Source organism: Podarcis vaucheri, assembly GCF_965113315.1.
Source record: "Podarcis vaucheri genome assembly, chromosome: 3".
In the NCBI taxonomy this organism is placed as follows: Eukaryota; Metazoa; Chordata; class Lepidosauria; order Squamata; family Lacertidae; genus Podarcis; species Podarcis vaucheri.
The window spans coordinates 82,040,747-82,056,291 of record NC_138761.1 but is presented as its reverse complement, the minus strand read 5'-3'; the positions used below and the strand labels follow the sequence as shown (position 1 = coordinate 82,056,291).

The window sequence follows — 15,545 nt, the reverse complement described above, 5'->3', positions numbered from 1 at the left end:
TCAATAAGCTCTGGGTAAATATTACATATTTATAACTATTTCCAGGATCTTCAAATTTAAAAAAGCAAAATATACACAATTGAATATTAGAAAATGACATTGAAACCTCACAAAAGATTATCCTAATTTCTGGAAAATTAAAACTAAAAAGAAAAGCAAACAACGTTCTGGCCCCTCTTTTTCACAGAGGATAAAAACCCTACAATTTAAGGGATTTCCCCCCCCCCCAATTTGTTGTGTAGGAAATAAATGTACTTACAAAATAACAACAACTTCCCCTCCCTGCTCAGTTTTGTAATATTTACTATGCAAGTATACCTGCTCTTCAATTTAAGAAGTTCTTTCTCAGGCAATTTTTTATAGACACACTTGAAAATAATAATTATTTATGTTGCCACATAGCATTAAACCACAATTTTATGTGTCTATCAGTTAAAATTACCCACCAAAGCTCACAAGTGATGCATTCAGCCCTCTCACTCCTTAAATATCCTGCTAATGCAGATATATATCCTGTACATCATCTCTCAGGTTATATGCTCAGTTTGTATTAATCATTAATAGTCCATGTTCACACCAATATCAAGGTGTGCTTTTCTTGCAGATATTAATGTACCTCATGATACATTAAATTCAGACGTAAAGTGAGTAAATACAAAAAGTAATTTCATGTAAACAATCCTCATGACATATCCAACATAGAACATTTTAATAAAGAATTCAAGTCACAGTTTTTTTAAAATGACCAAAACTCATAATTCAAATATATACTCATTGGCTAGATATATACGCCTAAATATAAGAGCTGCCAGTGCTAAAACAAGGAGGAGAATCAGCGCATTTGAGCCCATGTGGTTTGTGTTGACCCTTGGCTGCTGAACCTGATTGAAGTTGGTTGAAGTTGGCACCCTTCTCTGCTGTGCACGCCGCTGGCGAGGGCTCATAGAAGTATTATTTGATGCAGGCTGGTTATGTTGTTCTTGACTTGAGCTGGCTGAGTTGGTCTGATTTTCAGACTAAAAAAATAAAGATTCTGGCTTTAATAGAACAGAATGGAATGGAACATGGAATGGAAACGAAATGCAGCTTGGCAACTTCACTGAGGCTGCCCAGTGAGCTTCATGGGTGAAAGGGGATTTGAACCCTGATCAACCAGTTCCTAGATCAACCCTCTACCCACTACATCACACTGGTTCAGGGTTGTGCATGAACTGGAATGTCGTGCTAAACCAAGAGTGGCTAGCCTGTTGTACCCATAATCTCTTGACCACTGAACATGCTGGCTGATGGGAGTTGGAGTCCAACATGATCATCCCTGTGCTCAACCATGACATAGTGTGAAGTGTGGAAGTTTGTTTTATGTGTGCCACTCATTCTGATGACCCAACAAATGGAATAAAACTAGTGAGCTGCTAGATGAAAACAAAGTCATCTAAAGTGAGGTTAATCAAACTATTACTGACTCTCCCCCCTTCTCAGGACAAAATACAATTAATATTACTGGTGAGTGAAATGGATATGCTTAAGAAGACAAACCATACACTCAAGAACTATGAAACTTGCAGGGGGGCAGGAATCAAATCACAAACTCTGTAAGAATCTGACAGAAGGAAAATTGATGGGGAAATCTGCATAATATTAGCATGCCTGTATTTCTAAATAGCTGGAAAATACTCATCACCAAGCAACAGATGGTCTGACGCGATTTGACAGGATTTTTAAAAACCAATCTGCAGCTCCATCAACCTTTAAAACACACACACACACCACACACACACAAGCTTAACTGGGATTTGTCTACAATTTGTCGGTGAATTTAGATTGCATCCACAGCAGTCATAGAAGCAGCTGCCCTGTCACAATACCAGGCCTCAGTTACTTCCAAAGTGGATGGGTTATATAAGCACTCTTCTTGGCTATATTAATATGTCATAATTAAGCAAACAATTATTTAAAATGGTCAGAATTAATACTGCCCTTTATGTAGTCAAATTTACTTGAGAGATTATAAACAAAAAGGAACATGATAAGCATATTTAATAGAATAAAAGCTGCAAATCACTAAAGAGCAGGGCCTCTATTTGCTTTGGTTTATATAAGTCTCTCAGGCTTAGGGATAAAACAAGTGTGGCTCTGGGGGCAAGTCCATATCACTGCTGCAAATAAATTACCTTCTGTACAAGGACCATTTAGATTCGAAAAGGCAGGATATTCTCTCTCTCTATATATATATATCTCCTTAGCTTACGAAGATGTTTAAATTGGATTTTGATAGAAAAGTTAAAATAATATAGTAAGCAAGGTCAGAACTAAAATAACTGATGAAAAGGATTTTCTACGGGCCAACAGCTCTGAAAAGCCATACACAGTAAAAGCATACTTATGTCTATCAAGATATAAACCTCATTGAATTTAAAGGAACTTACTCTCAGGTAAATCTGCATAGAGCTGCAGTGACAAAAGGCAACAGATGAGTAAAAGAAGGTGACAGGACTTCAGCAATAATAGTTTTACTGGAATGCTAATAAGCTTTTAAAAATGCTCTAAAGTGACATCCTACCAATATTATTTGGATTTTCCAAGTCTTTGCCTTCATTTGTTTTTCTCAGATTTATGAAACACCTACCACTTCATTGGGGGTGGTGTCCTGGAATGCTGGAGTTGTACTTTCTTGTTGGTGTTCAGGTGAACTGGGCAAGTGGTTAAATCCCGATAAGTCTGCAGGTTCAGCAACAGATTTCCTAGATGAGTTAACTTCAGCCTTAAAAGGACAAAACAGAACAAATGGTACATCAGTTAAAAACTCTAATCAGGCATGTTATATAATGCACCTTCTCTCTTCTCTAGCATTATTTATTCAATTGTTATTAAACAAGTGCACACACATTGTGTGCAATGTTATTTCCAGGGCAAGTGTCTTCTCAATTTATGCCTGAAATTCTGGACCTCAGCTGAGATGCTTACATCATTTGGTTGCCAAAGCACAGTACAACCAATAATTCTGAAACCCACCGCAGAAACTGTGAAGCCATAAATATAGCAGTATGGCCAACCTACCACATAATCAATCAACTACTGCTGCCTCCATTCTTTCCAAGTGAACTGTGACCTGGCTAACTGCACCAACCAACCTACTCTAGGTATGGTCCTATTCAAATTAACTGGGGAGGGGGGAAACAGCAAATAGTTAAACAACCTTGAAACTAATTTGCCTGGCAAGTTCCTTAGCCTCTTTGTCAGCTTGGCTTGAAGCACTTCCAGATGTTAATGGCAAGAGGGCTTCCTTCATAAGTGATCCACATCCTTCACAATAGAAATCCTGAGACCTGGAAAGTTTATACACTAATTTAATTGAACCACCAACAGTGATCAAAATATCCAGCATTCTTAATGAATCTACACATGTATGAAATTATAACGTCTACCATAGATCTACCAGCATAATTGCTATTAACTTTTGCCATCTATTAGCTCCACGGTGCATTCTTGACAATAACATATTTATGGTAAGTAAACAAAAGTGACTAAATGTTTTGCTCTTAAGTATTTATTTAATAAAGAACATGCAAAAATAAGAATAGCTGACACCTGATCCTTTGCATGTTTATTCAGAGGCAAATCCAGATGTTCAGTGTAAGCATTCATAGGATTGTCCTCTAAGCTAAGAACAGAGTGCACAAAATAAATGAAGGTGACCATCCTGAGCAAAGTGGGACAAACGTCTGAGTAAATATGCTTATGAATGCAATGTAACATACTGAGCATTATACACTAGCAAATAATATGATTTACCTAGCCAACTTAAGAGGAACATAGGAATAAGATTAAGAAATAAGATTCAACAAAACAAAAAAAAAATAGTCACAAAAACAAAAACAAACCCTTACTTCTTAGCAAGTGCTCTTCTTTCCTCAGGGGTATAGTCTAGAGACCCTATGGCTCCCTCCCCTTTCGTTGGCATAAATCCAATAATAGCAAGCAATGCAGTTCTTACTGTGATCAAAAAAGAAGAGGGGTGCAGGTTAAGTACTAAATAGGGGAGGGGGAGAAAACTACTTAACATACAAATTTATAATAGGTAATTTTAAAAAAATAAGCCCAAGGTAATGCAAAATATATTAAATCCTGCCCCCAATGTCCAACACATGCCTGAAGAGAAGCAGGAATGTCACATAACATTTAAAAGGAAAGATCTGCTGTTGAATGTAGCACAGCGATCTTACAGTGGTACCTCGGTTTACGAACTTAATCCATTCCAGAAGTCCGTTCTTAAACCGAAACCATTCTTAAACCAAGGCATGCTTTCCCTAATGAAGCCTCCCACTGCTACCTTCCACCATACAGATTCTGTTCTTAGACCAAGGTAAAAGTTCACAAACCAGGACACTACTTCTGGTTTTGCGGAGCTTGTAAACCAAATCGTTCATAAACAGGACTGTTCTTAAACCGAGGTAACACTGTACTTGTGTACTGAGGCCCTTTGCTGCCAACAATAGCTGATACTTACTGCTCCATGATGGTTGCCATGTTTCAGGATGATGCCCCGAGATGCTTAAGCAAATTTTCTTTCCCACTTCAAACCTGCCATTAGCCTTCAATGGGCACATAAGAAAGAAAGATAAAGAAAAATAATACTATGTAAATCAAACCATTTTCATAAGTCAAGATTCAATTAGCTTGAAGAGAATACAGGATCTTTGGAATACCGTACAATTGTACAGTCAACATTCTGTAATTGAATGTTACTGAAAAGAAACTTGAAGTCTCAGCTATAGCAGAATTATTTTAGTCGTGCTCAAAGAACAGAGTATTCCCAAAGATTGATGAAACTACAGTGAAAGGTTTACCCAAACCACCTCTAAAAAAGGAACTCACACAAACATGAGTGCTGGAAGGAAGACTGCTCTCTGCCGCAAGGCCCATTTCCACCTGGCATAGGGGCAGGGCCCAAACTCACCCTGAACAGCTAAAAGAGGCTCCTGGGAGGCCACTGGGACATTGCGGGAACAACTCTTGGTTTGCGGCAACTGGCAAAAAAGTTTTTTATGGTTCTAATTTTCGTTCCTCTGTTTTGTTTTTGTCAGGTTGGTGTTAGTTAAATGTTTAGTTGGAGCCAGTGGTTATCTTAATTTGGGCATAACTGTAAACTGGTGGTTCTTGTTGTTGTTGTAAACTGGTTGTTGTTGTTGTTTTCTATTGATTTATTAGTTTGTTTGTTGCTTGTATAGGAAATTTAGTTTTTTAATGTTTGATTTTTGTTGTGTTTTTATATATGTTGTAAGCCACCTAGAGTGGCTGGGATAACCCAGCCAGATAGGCAGGAGATCGGGAGATAGATAGCCCTGATACAGTTTGCTCTTCTTTGAATACAGCAGATTCTCTCAAGATCTCATCTTCAGTCCATGTTGTGTCTCTGTTTGTCTAAACAATCCGCATAACCAACAGGACTGCAGTCACATAGGCTGCTCTAAGTCACATCAAAATGCTCCTCCAGTTTAATTTATTGACCAAAATATTAAGGTAATCCAGTCCTAGCCTACAGTTATTAATCATAGCAACTAAACACAATTATGCACACATCCACCCCACCTCACCCCCCCACACAAGGAGGGAAATCATTTTTCTTGTTTTGATGTATGTAGCATTCTTGGTGCATGCATTGAAAAACAGCTTCAAATATTAGGAATTGTGGAAAATTCATAACTAGTAATTTTGTTAAGTTATACAGTAAACTGAACAAAAAACAGTAGTGAGGTTTTGAAGACTAGTGGACATAAATCCTTTTTTTAATGTAACTATTAAAACTCTCAAAACAAATAGGAGAAAAATCCTGAATGGTACTGAGCATATTCTACTGTTGCCAAGCCTTCTCCAAATCACTTAAAACAATCCATTTCTCAAAACACCCTCAACAAAATGCCTCACAGAGTTCAGAACAGAACACAATTCATTTTTCTTGGGACCTTTCTAATGCTCCCTGCATAAAGTCTAGAAGTGAAGTTCCAGTTTGCCAAACTGGATACAAAGAGAAAGGCTAAAAAACCAGGTGTCTCTATTTGCTTACACCTTTTTTAAAATATCATTTAAGGAGACCAAATTTCTGATGTAGATCTAACCAAGTGCTTATGCTGTTATGAATGGCTGAGAAACAATCTTACCGTTAAGAGAATAATACTTGGTGGTTTCATAGGATACTCTGGTGGTAGTACTATTCTTCCATGATAAACTCCACCATCAAAATCTGAATCTGGAGGACCTCTGACAGTGAAATGCCACTCAAAAAGATTGTCCTACAAGCAACCAAATATACAGAAATACATTGAATATAATAGCAACAGGAGGACATGATGGGGGAGAACAGAGGCCATGATCTGGGAGCCCTCACATATTCATGCTAAGCCATGGGCTTAGTGTTATAGTCAAACCAGCTCAATGTGCTTTTCACAATAACTGCAAATACAATGAAAGTGTGACTGGTCAAGGTAAGCATTGCTGTTGTGAATTTATTTATCAGAATGGCCACATGCTAACCTCTAAGGGCTGTGCATGATAATGATCTGTTGGATCCTTCAGTTCTGCAGCTTCTTTCATTAAACGTTTTACAGCTGAAAGAAAAGAAAGAAAAAAACACAGTAAGTGATTTCAGTATCAAAAACTTATAGCCGATAGGCCTTGGCGATATATTTATACAGTGGTGCCTCGCAAGACGAAATTAATTCGTTCCGTGAGTTTTTTCGTCTAGTGAATTTTTCGTCTTGCAAAGCACAGTGTCGTGAAAATTTTGGAAAAGCTTCAAAAATCACCAAAGTCTTCAAAAACCTCAAAAAAGGGTACCACACCGCGTTCTATGAGTTGCTCCTCGAAGTCAAGTCGCAACTGTATTAACGGTGTTAAGAAAAAGGAAACAAACCTGCAAGACGTTTTCGTCTTGCAAAGCAAGCCCATAGGGAAATTCGTCTTGTGAAGCAGCTCAAAAAACGCAAAACCCTTTCGTCTAGTGAGTTTTTCATCTTGTGGGGCACCACTGTATATTGCTCAGGACCGGTATTAGGGGAGGAGGTATTCAGGAGAGGTGGTGCTTTCACCAGCGATATACCGCTGAGTGAAACCAACATCATGGTCTGCCCTCATACTGTTGCAGATGGAGAAACATTGCCAAGGCACAATACACCTTGTTCTTCCCTCTGCTTCAACAAGCCCCATGTCTATCCGGCTTGAGCACGCTGGTGGGACATGGGGCTTGCTCAGCTGGGGGGTGAGATGGCTCAAAGAAGCACTCCTGCCCCCCAGCTGAGCCTCACCAGTCCCCCTTGCCTGTCTCCAGGCAGCAGCAGAAACTGCCTCCGCTGCCTCGGGACTGGGGGCAGGGGGGGGGAGAGGCACGAACGGGCTGCTTCTTTCTCCCCAAGGGAGAGGCAGCCCACCCATGCCTCTCGCTCATCCCAAGGTGGTGGAGGATACTGCCTCAGCTGCTTTGGGATGGCTGGGGTGGAAAAGGGAGCAGCAAAACAAGACATGAAGTTTTAATATAGCAAGAAATTATAGAATATATCAATTAAAAGGCAGTAAGACAGAATAGGTGTTTTGAAGTCCAGTCACCTATCTGAAAAAGGAGAACAACTGAAGAAATGTGAAGGTTATTTCAATAAATATATTTGTATGTATCTCAAAGCAAGATTTTTTTTTAGGAGAAAGGTGCTTCCAAGTACGTTTGTAAAATCAAAGTAGGTTACATATCCAGTACAAAGTGACAGAAAACAAAGCAATTGTCTGGGATCTAAAAAGCCATGTGCTTAAAGAGGATCTATGCATAAAGGGATTGTTGATATCGCCTTTAGTCTGAGTTCAAATGTTACGCCAAACGGCTGACCTTCAGCAACAGCTTTTCAGCAAAAGGGGTGGGAATGAGGGGCTGCAATAACAGGCCTGAAAAAAAATCTGATGGAAGCGTAGAACACCAAACTAAGTTGTATGGATCTTAACCATAATTATCCATCAGATTTATCTTGATTCTAATTTAATGCCTCTGTTTCAAACACATATTCATGTAGACATGCGCCACTGATTTAGTATGCAATTCACCAGACTCAGTTACTACTAAAATAAGTGTATATAATAACATTTCTAATATAATAATTTTTGAAATGGCAAGGGCAAGAAGCAGGCTTTGCAAGGGCAAATGAGCAAGGCAAGGACAAGAGCTTCTGAGCAATACTGATGAACCGTTTTGCTTTTCACAATTTATGTAAGCTTGACTGCTAACATCAGAACGTCACTTCACCTCAGAGGGGAGGCTGCCACCTACTGGATTAAAAACACTCCCGCCTTCATTTTATAGATTACAAAATATGAAATTTTAACAGGCCACCTAAAATTATACAGTAACCAAATATAAAGACTCAGGCACAATCCTTTGAAAAAAAAATTCGATAGTGGTCATTATTATATTTCATGGAGTACTTTTATCTCCAACCGTTGGCAAGCATTTGATTAGAAGGACCCTATCAGGATGGATTGCAGTTTTAGCTCCACCCTAGATCCCTAGACGCTGGTGGCGCTGTAGTCTCAACCACTGAGCCCTGGGCTTGCCGATCAAAAGATCGGCGGTTTGAATACCCGCAATGGGGTGAGCTCCCATGGCTCGGTCCCAGCTCCTGCCAACTTAGCAGTTCAAAAGCACACCAAAAAGTGCAAGTAGATTAATAGGTACGGCTCCAGTGGGAAGGTAAAGGACATTTCCGTGCACTGCTCTGGTGCCGGTGTTCTGTTGCGCCAGAAGCGGCTTAGTAATGCTGGCCACATGACCCGGAAAAAACTGTCTGCGGAGCGGACAAACGCCGGCTCCCTTGGCCTGTAAAGCAAGATGAGCGCTGCAACCCCAGTGTCGTTTGCAACTGGACTTAACTGTCAGGGGTCCCTTTACCTTTAGACCCCTGTAGCAGATGACATGCCTGCAATGCCAAAACAGTATCATGATTTTAAAAATACACAGTAAATAATACTTTTATCATTCTTGTGGAGAAAAAAAAATCTTATGCAAGCATTGGGCCATTTACCTATCAGACTGTTTAATGCAGTGTATATATATAAACAGAGACAAATTTCTTATTATTTTATTTATTAAACACAAGGACACATGTTTTTCTTTGCTTCTCATTTCTGACTCTGAAGGGATTAGTGAGTCAAGATTTAAGTGCAGTTTTGTATTTCCAAAGTGGCTGCCATAATTTATTGCTTCTTAGTCCCAGCAGGCTTCAATGTAACCTAATATAGTTCTAATCTAATTAAGTCTACAATATCTTTCTTTATCACCATCTTAAGCCTGAAACAAAGTATAGTATACACATTTCTATAAATCTGCAAAATAACCCTGAAATACATTTATTCAATAGTGACTTTGACTAATACTCTTATGACTTGCAGGCATGAAATTTATATTCAGCTTTAAAAAAAGTATGTCTACTCTTTGTCTCTATTCTTACATCTCCCTTGAAATGTTCCATTCTTTCATTCTTCTGTCCTACCTTGACTGAGTTGAGTATACAGGGGAAGAGAACAATTCCAATTACCGTAATTGCCAGGGGCAAGGAAGATATTTGCACTGAGCTATCCTTTAAGGGACGCGGGTGGCGCTGTGGGCTAAAGCCTCAGCGCCTAGGGCTTGCCGATCGAAAGGTCGGCGGTTCGAATCCCCGCGGCGGGGTGCGCTCCCGCTGCTCGGTCCCAGCGCCTGCCCACCTAGCAGTTCGAAAGCACCCCCGGGGGCAAGTAGATAAATAGGTACCGCTTACCAGCGGGAAGGTAAACGGCGTTCCGTGTGCGGCTCTGGCTCGCCAGAGCAGCGTTGTCACGCTGGCCACGTGACCCGGAAGTGTCTTCGGACAGCGCTGGCCCCCGGCCAATAGATGTGAGATGGGCGCACAAACCCCAGAGTCTGTCAAGACTGGCCCGTTTGGGCAGGGGTACCTTTACCTTTACCTTTATCCTTTAAACAGTAATCTATATGTATGAAAAGTGATATGCCTAATCACATCTGAACTGTGAAGGACAAGAATGCAACTTTGCATTCTACTCTGTATAGTGTCTACTCTGGAGCTAGTCACAAAGGAATCCTCTGTGCAATTACTTAGAATTAACTGTGTTTAATAATAATAATAATAATAATAATAATAATAATAAATTACCGTATTTTTCGCTCTATAACACGCACCCGACCATAACACGCACATAGTTTTTAGAGGAGGAAAATCCGTAGGCATGCCACCCGTAGGCATTCCCTCCATAACACGCACAGACATTTCCCCTTACTTTTTAGGAGGAAAAAAGTGAGTGTTATGGTGCAAAAAATACCACTCTGCCACTCTGCGCAGCTTCCAACAAAATATTAAAATACAATAGTCTTGTTAAACATTAAAAGCTTTCCTAAACAGGGCTGCCTTCAGTGCAGGACTTACCATATTCCTTGGTAACTGTGTAGAGTATATTAAATGCAGAGAACCATGTAGAGGAATGAGCACTGACTGTGAAGGCTGTATTGCAGAAGAGTTGGTTTTTTTAAAAAAATTGTACTTAGGTACTTCCAATATTTCTGGCAAGAGGCTGAATGTGACCCACCAGGCCTCTCTGTCCAGTTCTCAGGACTTTCCCCAGGCCACAGTCACCACTGCTCTGCACTCTCCTTGAGAGCTTTCGCATGGCTGGAATGTGTCTGTGAGCTGTGATACTGCCTCATGCCTGGATGAAGGATGAGGAGAGTTGCATGAGTAGAAATTTCTGACTGTTTTGGGAATGGAATGCAGCCTACTGTACAAAGTTAAGAATCACATCCCTTGCTTTGCCCACTCTTGTTTCTAGCAACACCCACTGTCTTCCAGACACCAGAATGTTGCATCCAATCACGTCTTATTCAGAGTAGACCCACTGAAAGCAATGACCTTAAGTCAGTCAGGGTTCCCTACCTCTGGTATACTAAACATTAAAAACCCATTTCAGATACAAAATGCCATTACATTTTCAGGTATGTCTCAAATGCATTCATTTGTCACCCAGAAAGCATCATGATTTAAGTAAGCTTTGTGGTCCTCCATGCTACCACAAATTGTGGGTGTTCTGAGAACTTTTGAGAACTGTGTGACTGCAGACTTCCTTGCAACATACACTTCATAAAGTACTGGATACACTGAAGGCAGCGAGTGCATAAAGGATATCCAAACAGAGGGTTCATTTGAAACAATATTCTTAGGCCTATGGTAGCAGCATATAATCTTTTCTTTTAGTCAGACTAGAAAGAGCCTACCACCACCTTGGCTCAAAGGTTCATGTGAAATCTGGCAGCTGCTAAGCTCAGTCTATATCAGCTATTTCCATGCAGGCACAAACAGTCTTAAAAATCACAGTGGGGATTGAGTACAAAAGCTAATCAGATCTGAGCTCAGCACATGCTGAGCAGCAGCTTTTCCTATGAGCCTATGTATGGGAGTATGAGCCTATGGCAGGGAAGCCAAAGACAGCTCATACTAACCAAAGCCTCAGCTACCACAAGCTCAAAAGGCCCACTAGCCAAACTGCATGTGATGATTGGTCACATGTGTTTGCCTTGCAGTTTTTTTCTATAACAAAATACAGTCATAAAGGCTGCAATCTAAGGGAAAGACAAACAAGTGGCTGGATATAGGAGGTTCATCTCTCTTTCCCTTTGGATGGTTTTCTACTCAAAATCTTCCCACTTCCATGTTGGCCAGGTAATACTTAGCAAATCAAAATGTACTACATCTTGTACTAGAAGTACATAAATAAAGTTTCAAAATGGCTACTTTCCAGGTTGCAATTAGTTATGTCCATTGTGTGGAGCTTCAGTATTCACAATGTATCCATTATGTAATACACTAGAGCATGAGTCACCATCATTGAACTCATGGGTGCACCTGCAGAAGCCTTTGCCAGTGCCTACAAGGTCCAGGTTCCCCCACCAAATTTTTCTTATTGGGGGGCCTTTATAATTGGGGAAAGAAGAATAAACCCTCCACAAGTATGGACCCCCATGCTAAATCCCCATCCCTGTTGCAATTTCACTTGAAATATATATTCTATTATAGTCAACAGAATGCCTTTTTCAAGTCTAGTCATGACTTGACTGGGCATGATCTTGAAGCTGGAGAGGGACAATTAACTCTTGCCTTGCCAGCTGCACTCTCCAGGAAGTTTGCTTCCCCCCAATTAGACTTAGAGGAAGGGGGAGTTAAAACATTTTTTCAAGCCTAATTGCTGTCGGGAGTGGGATGGGGTGGGGAGAGTATGAGTGCACATGTTTCTGTATGGTTGTGGTGCATGTGTGGTGCCCATAACAGTTTCTCAAGTCTGCAAATGTGTCCACAGGCTCAAAAAGGCTGGCAACCACTGCTGGAGTCTGACCAAATTCCACATTATCAACATCAATTGTGACTATAGCGGTTGCCACATACTTAAGTGATCTTGTGATTGTTTCTTCAGGTGTTCATTTACCATGTCTCTGCTCAAACAGCTTTTCATAACACTGCACTGGCAAAATTACACGTGAACTGAGGCTGTGTACACACCTCAGAGAGCTGTCATTCTTAGCAACCTTAATGAACCACAGTTCCTAGGATTTGGGGGGGGGGGCAGGGAGAGAATGCGCTATAAATGTGTTGTGTATGCAGCTAGAGTTAAACACCTTTCACCTGTAACTAAATAGACTAGCATCTCCTTTGCACAGAGAAGGTTCCTGGTTCAATCCCTAAGATCCCTAGGTAGAGATGGGAAAGGCCCCTGTTTGAAATCTGGCAGAGCAGCTGCCAGTCAGTGTAGATACTGCTGAGCTACATGGGACCAATGTTCTCACTCAGTAGATGACAGCTTCCTGTATATGTACCATAAGACAAACAGAGCAACTCAACCTGCATACCAATTTGGTCATGTGAACTGACAGTGTGATGGTGTGGAGTTTTTTCCTGCACCGTCCTGATTAAAAAAATAATAATTTAAGAACAAGCATCCTTCAGGCCAGAAAACACACACACACACACACACACACACACACAGCAAGCTTATATGGAGATGAGTGTTAGGTACACGTGTGCCAGAAGAACCGGAAATATGCTTGATCCAAAATAGACGCAGAAGATTCTTATGGAGCCACAAGAGATGAGCTGTGGGTGGGGAGCTCTGGACTGGGGCAGGAATGCCCCCCCCAACCCTGAGCAACTGAAAGACACAACAACAACAACCCTCCCTCCACCCCAGTGACACGAATAACCTCTGTTTTCCAAGCCGCCTCCTCGTCACCCTCTTGGGGAATCGAAACTGAAGGAGGCGAGAGAAACGTCTCCTCCCTTGGGCTGAAGCATCGCCGAAGAAGCGCAAGGGCAGCACCCACTGAGGGGCCATAACCATAACAATACATAAAGCAAAATGACTCCCCCCGCCCTCCATTCCTCCTGCCAGGCACTTTGCGGCAGCGGGCGGAGGAGGCCGGGGAGAGAGCCGGTGGCCTTGGCCTAGCCGAGCATCCGAGCCAGGGGCTCGCGTGATGCTGGATCCTAACTCCCGCAGTGCCATCTCCCAGGGAAGGCCACGAAAGGACCGTCTCGTACCCCCTCCCTTAAAAAAAAAAAAGATGAACCCCTTCGCAATTCTCCCCCCCCCCGCCCCTTCCCCACAACTCACCGGGGCTTTTGAGGTTGTAGCGAGTCTCCATGGCGGCGCCCGCGATGCCTCTTCCCTCTCCCGCCCTCCTTCGCCCGTCCCTTCCCGGACTCCGCCGGGGCCACGTAAGGCTTGTTCCTTCGGCCGGGCGGAGAACAGCAGCGCCGGCGGCGAGGCGAGACCGTGGAAGGGGCGGGAGGCGGAGGAGGAGGAGGAGGAGGCAGCCGCCCGCCCTTCGTTTCTTCGCAGGCTGCCGGGAAACTCCCCCTGACGTGGCGGCGGCGGCGGCGACTCGGAGGAGGAGGACGGAGCCGCCTCCCCTTTGCTTCACCTTCCCGAAGGGGGCAGCGGCAGGCGGCCCTCGGGATGCCACTCCCGGCTTGCCCCTGCCGCTTCGCTCAGGTCTCCGGCACCTCCCCTTGACCCGCACTGCAAAGACCATCACCCTTCCATTTACTGATCCGGAGTAAACTAATCCGGAGTAATTGCCACAACCCCAGCTACCCGCTCAGCATTCGCTAAGAGGGTTAGCCTTCTCTACACCCATTAGTATATTGGGGAGAGGAGAAGACAGACATACACACACACACCGCACGCACACAACTAAGCCAACTCTAAACAAGTTCGGTCCAAAGTATGTTGGCTCCCAAGACATGAAATCAGATAGGGTGATGATATGCGCTCTCTCTCTCTCTATATATATATATTAAAAATCCTTGTAAATTTGCTTCTCCCAATCCTGCCTGCCCACCTTGCGACTTGAAATGGAAAGCACCCTTTGTGCATCTTCCTGGTTCTAAGACAAGGCATCTAAAAAGCCGCAATCCCCCCCCCTTACCTTGATGAGATCATAGGATTGCACTGCAAAAGTTGTTTTGCTAAATTCAAAACCAAATTAATGTAACTTAATCCAGAAGGTGGGTCATAATCACTGCTACTCCCACTACCTAGACTGTCATTAATACTTCATTGTGAGAACACAGCTTTTTATTTACCAGTAGAATATAGTTTCTGTGCGCTGCTCTGGTTCACCAGAAGCGGCTTAGTCATGCTGGCCACATGACCCGGAAGCTGTACGCCGGCTCCCTCAGCCAATAAAGCGAGATGAGCACCGCAACCCCAAAGTCGGCCACGACTGGACCTAAGGGTCAGGGGTCCCTTTACCTTTACCTAGACTATAGAGCAATGGGATGCAAGAGGAGAGAGAGAGGTAATGCTTCACTTTCACATTTGTAGGCCTAAGAAGTGGTTGTGAAGCCACTCTATAATTAGCTGATGCTAGTTATATTCACACAAAACATAGTGGCATTCATGCTCAGAAGTACTCTTTCAGATGTACAGAACCTTCACTCCAAAAGAAGGAATTGTGTGGTTTCCATTAAGCTTAATCTTGAGCTTCCTAAGAACAGATGGCAAAAAAATTAGTTGGCAGTTCTGCCTAAACAGAGGCAACAAGCTGTGCTTAAGCAATATAAACTTAAATGCCCATTGTGGGGACACGTGAGAGGGAAGGGAAGACAAGCAGTGTTTTATGTAATGCCTTTCATACAGTAACTTGGGCAGGGTAAGTTTTATTAAACAAATCCAAATAATTGTATTTTGGGTAGAGGTAGAAAGAGGGAGTGACTATACTGCCTCATGTACCATATTCTTTAGAAATGTAAATATAGCTTCAGATGCTTTTTGAAACTTGTATTCATTCAAATGCAACCTGTGAGCCACTTTAGTCATCTCTTGGAATTGGCATCTTATGGAAGCAGAAATACATGGAACCTCATACATTGTTCCTGTTACCAACATATACTTGCTAGTCAAAAGATTAGCATGAATGGTTTGAGAAACCATATGCTGTATTTCCATTACTTGAGAACTATGTCGATCAC

The 15,545-nt window shown here is 42.1% G+C and overlaps 1 protein-coding gene across 1 annotated transcript; it reads right to left on the bottom strand.

The window, feature by feature from the left end:
• Nucleotides 1-9: 9 nt before the first annotated feature.
• UBE2J1 (ubiquitin conjugating enzyme E2 J1) lies at nt 10-13,846 on the bottom strand. The gene is made up of 8 exons (XM_082216911.1): nt 13,684-13,846; nt 6,532-6,605; nt 6,159-6,290; nt 4,508-4,592; nt 3,888-3,993; nt 3,197-3,326; nt 2,627-2,761; nt 10-1,016 (listed from the first exon to the last, which is right to left on the bottom strand). Exons 1-8 carry the CDS (start codon nt 13,712-13,714, stop codon nt 753-755), a joined length of 957 nt encoding a protein of 318 aa, XP_082073037.1. The 5' UTR covers nt 13,715-13,846; the 3' UTR covers nt 10-752.
• Nucleotides 13,847-15,545: the final 1,699 nt, after the last annotated feature.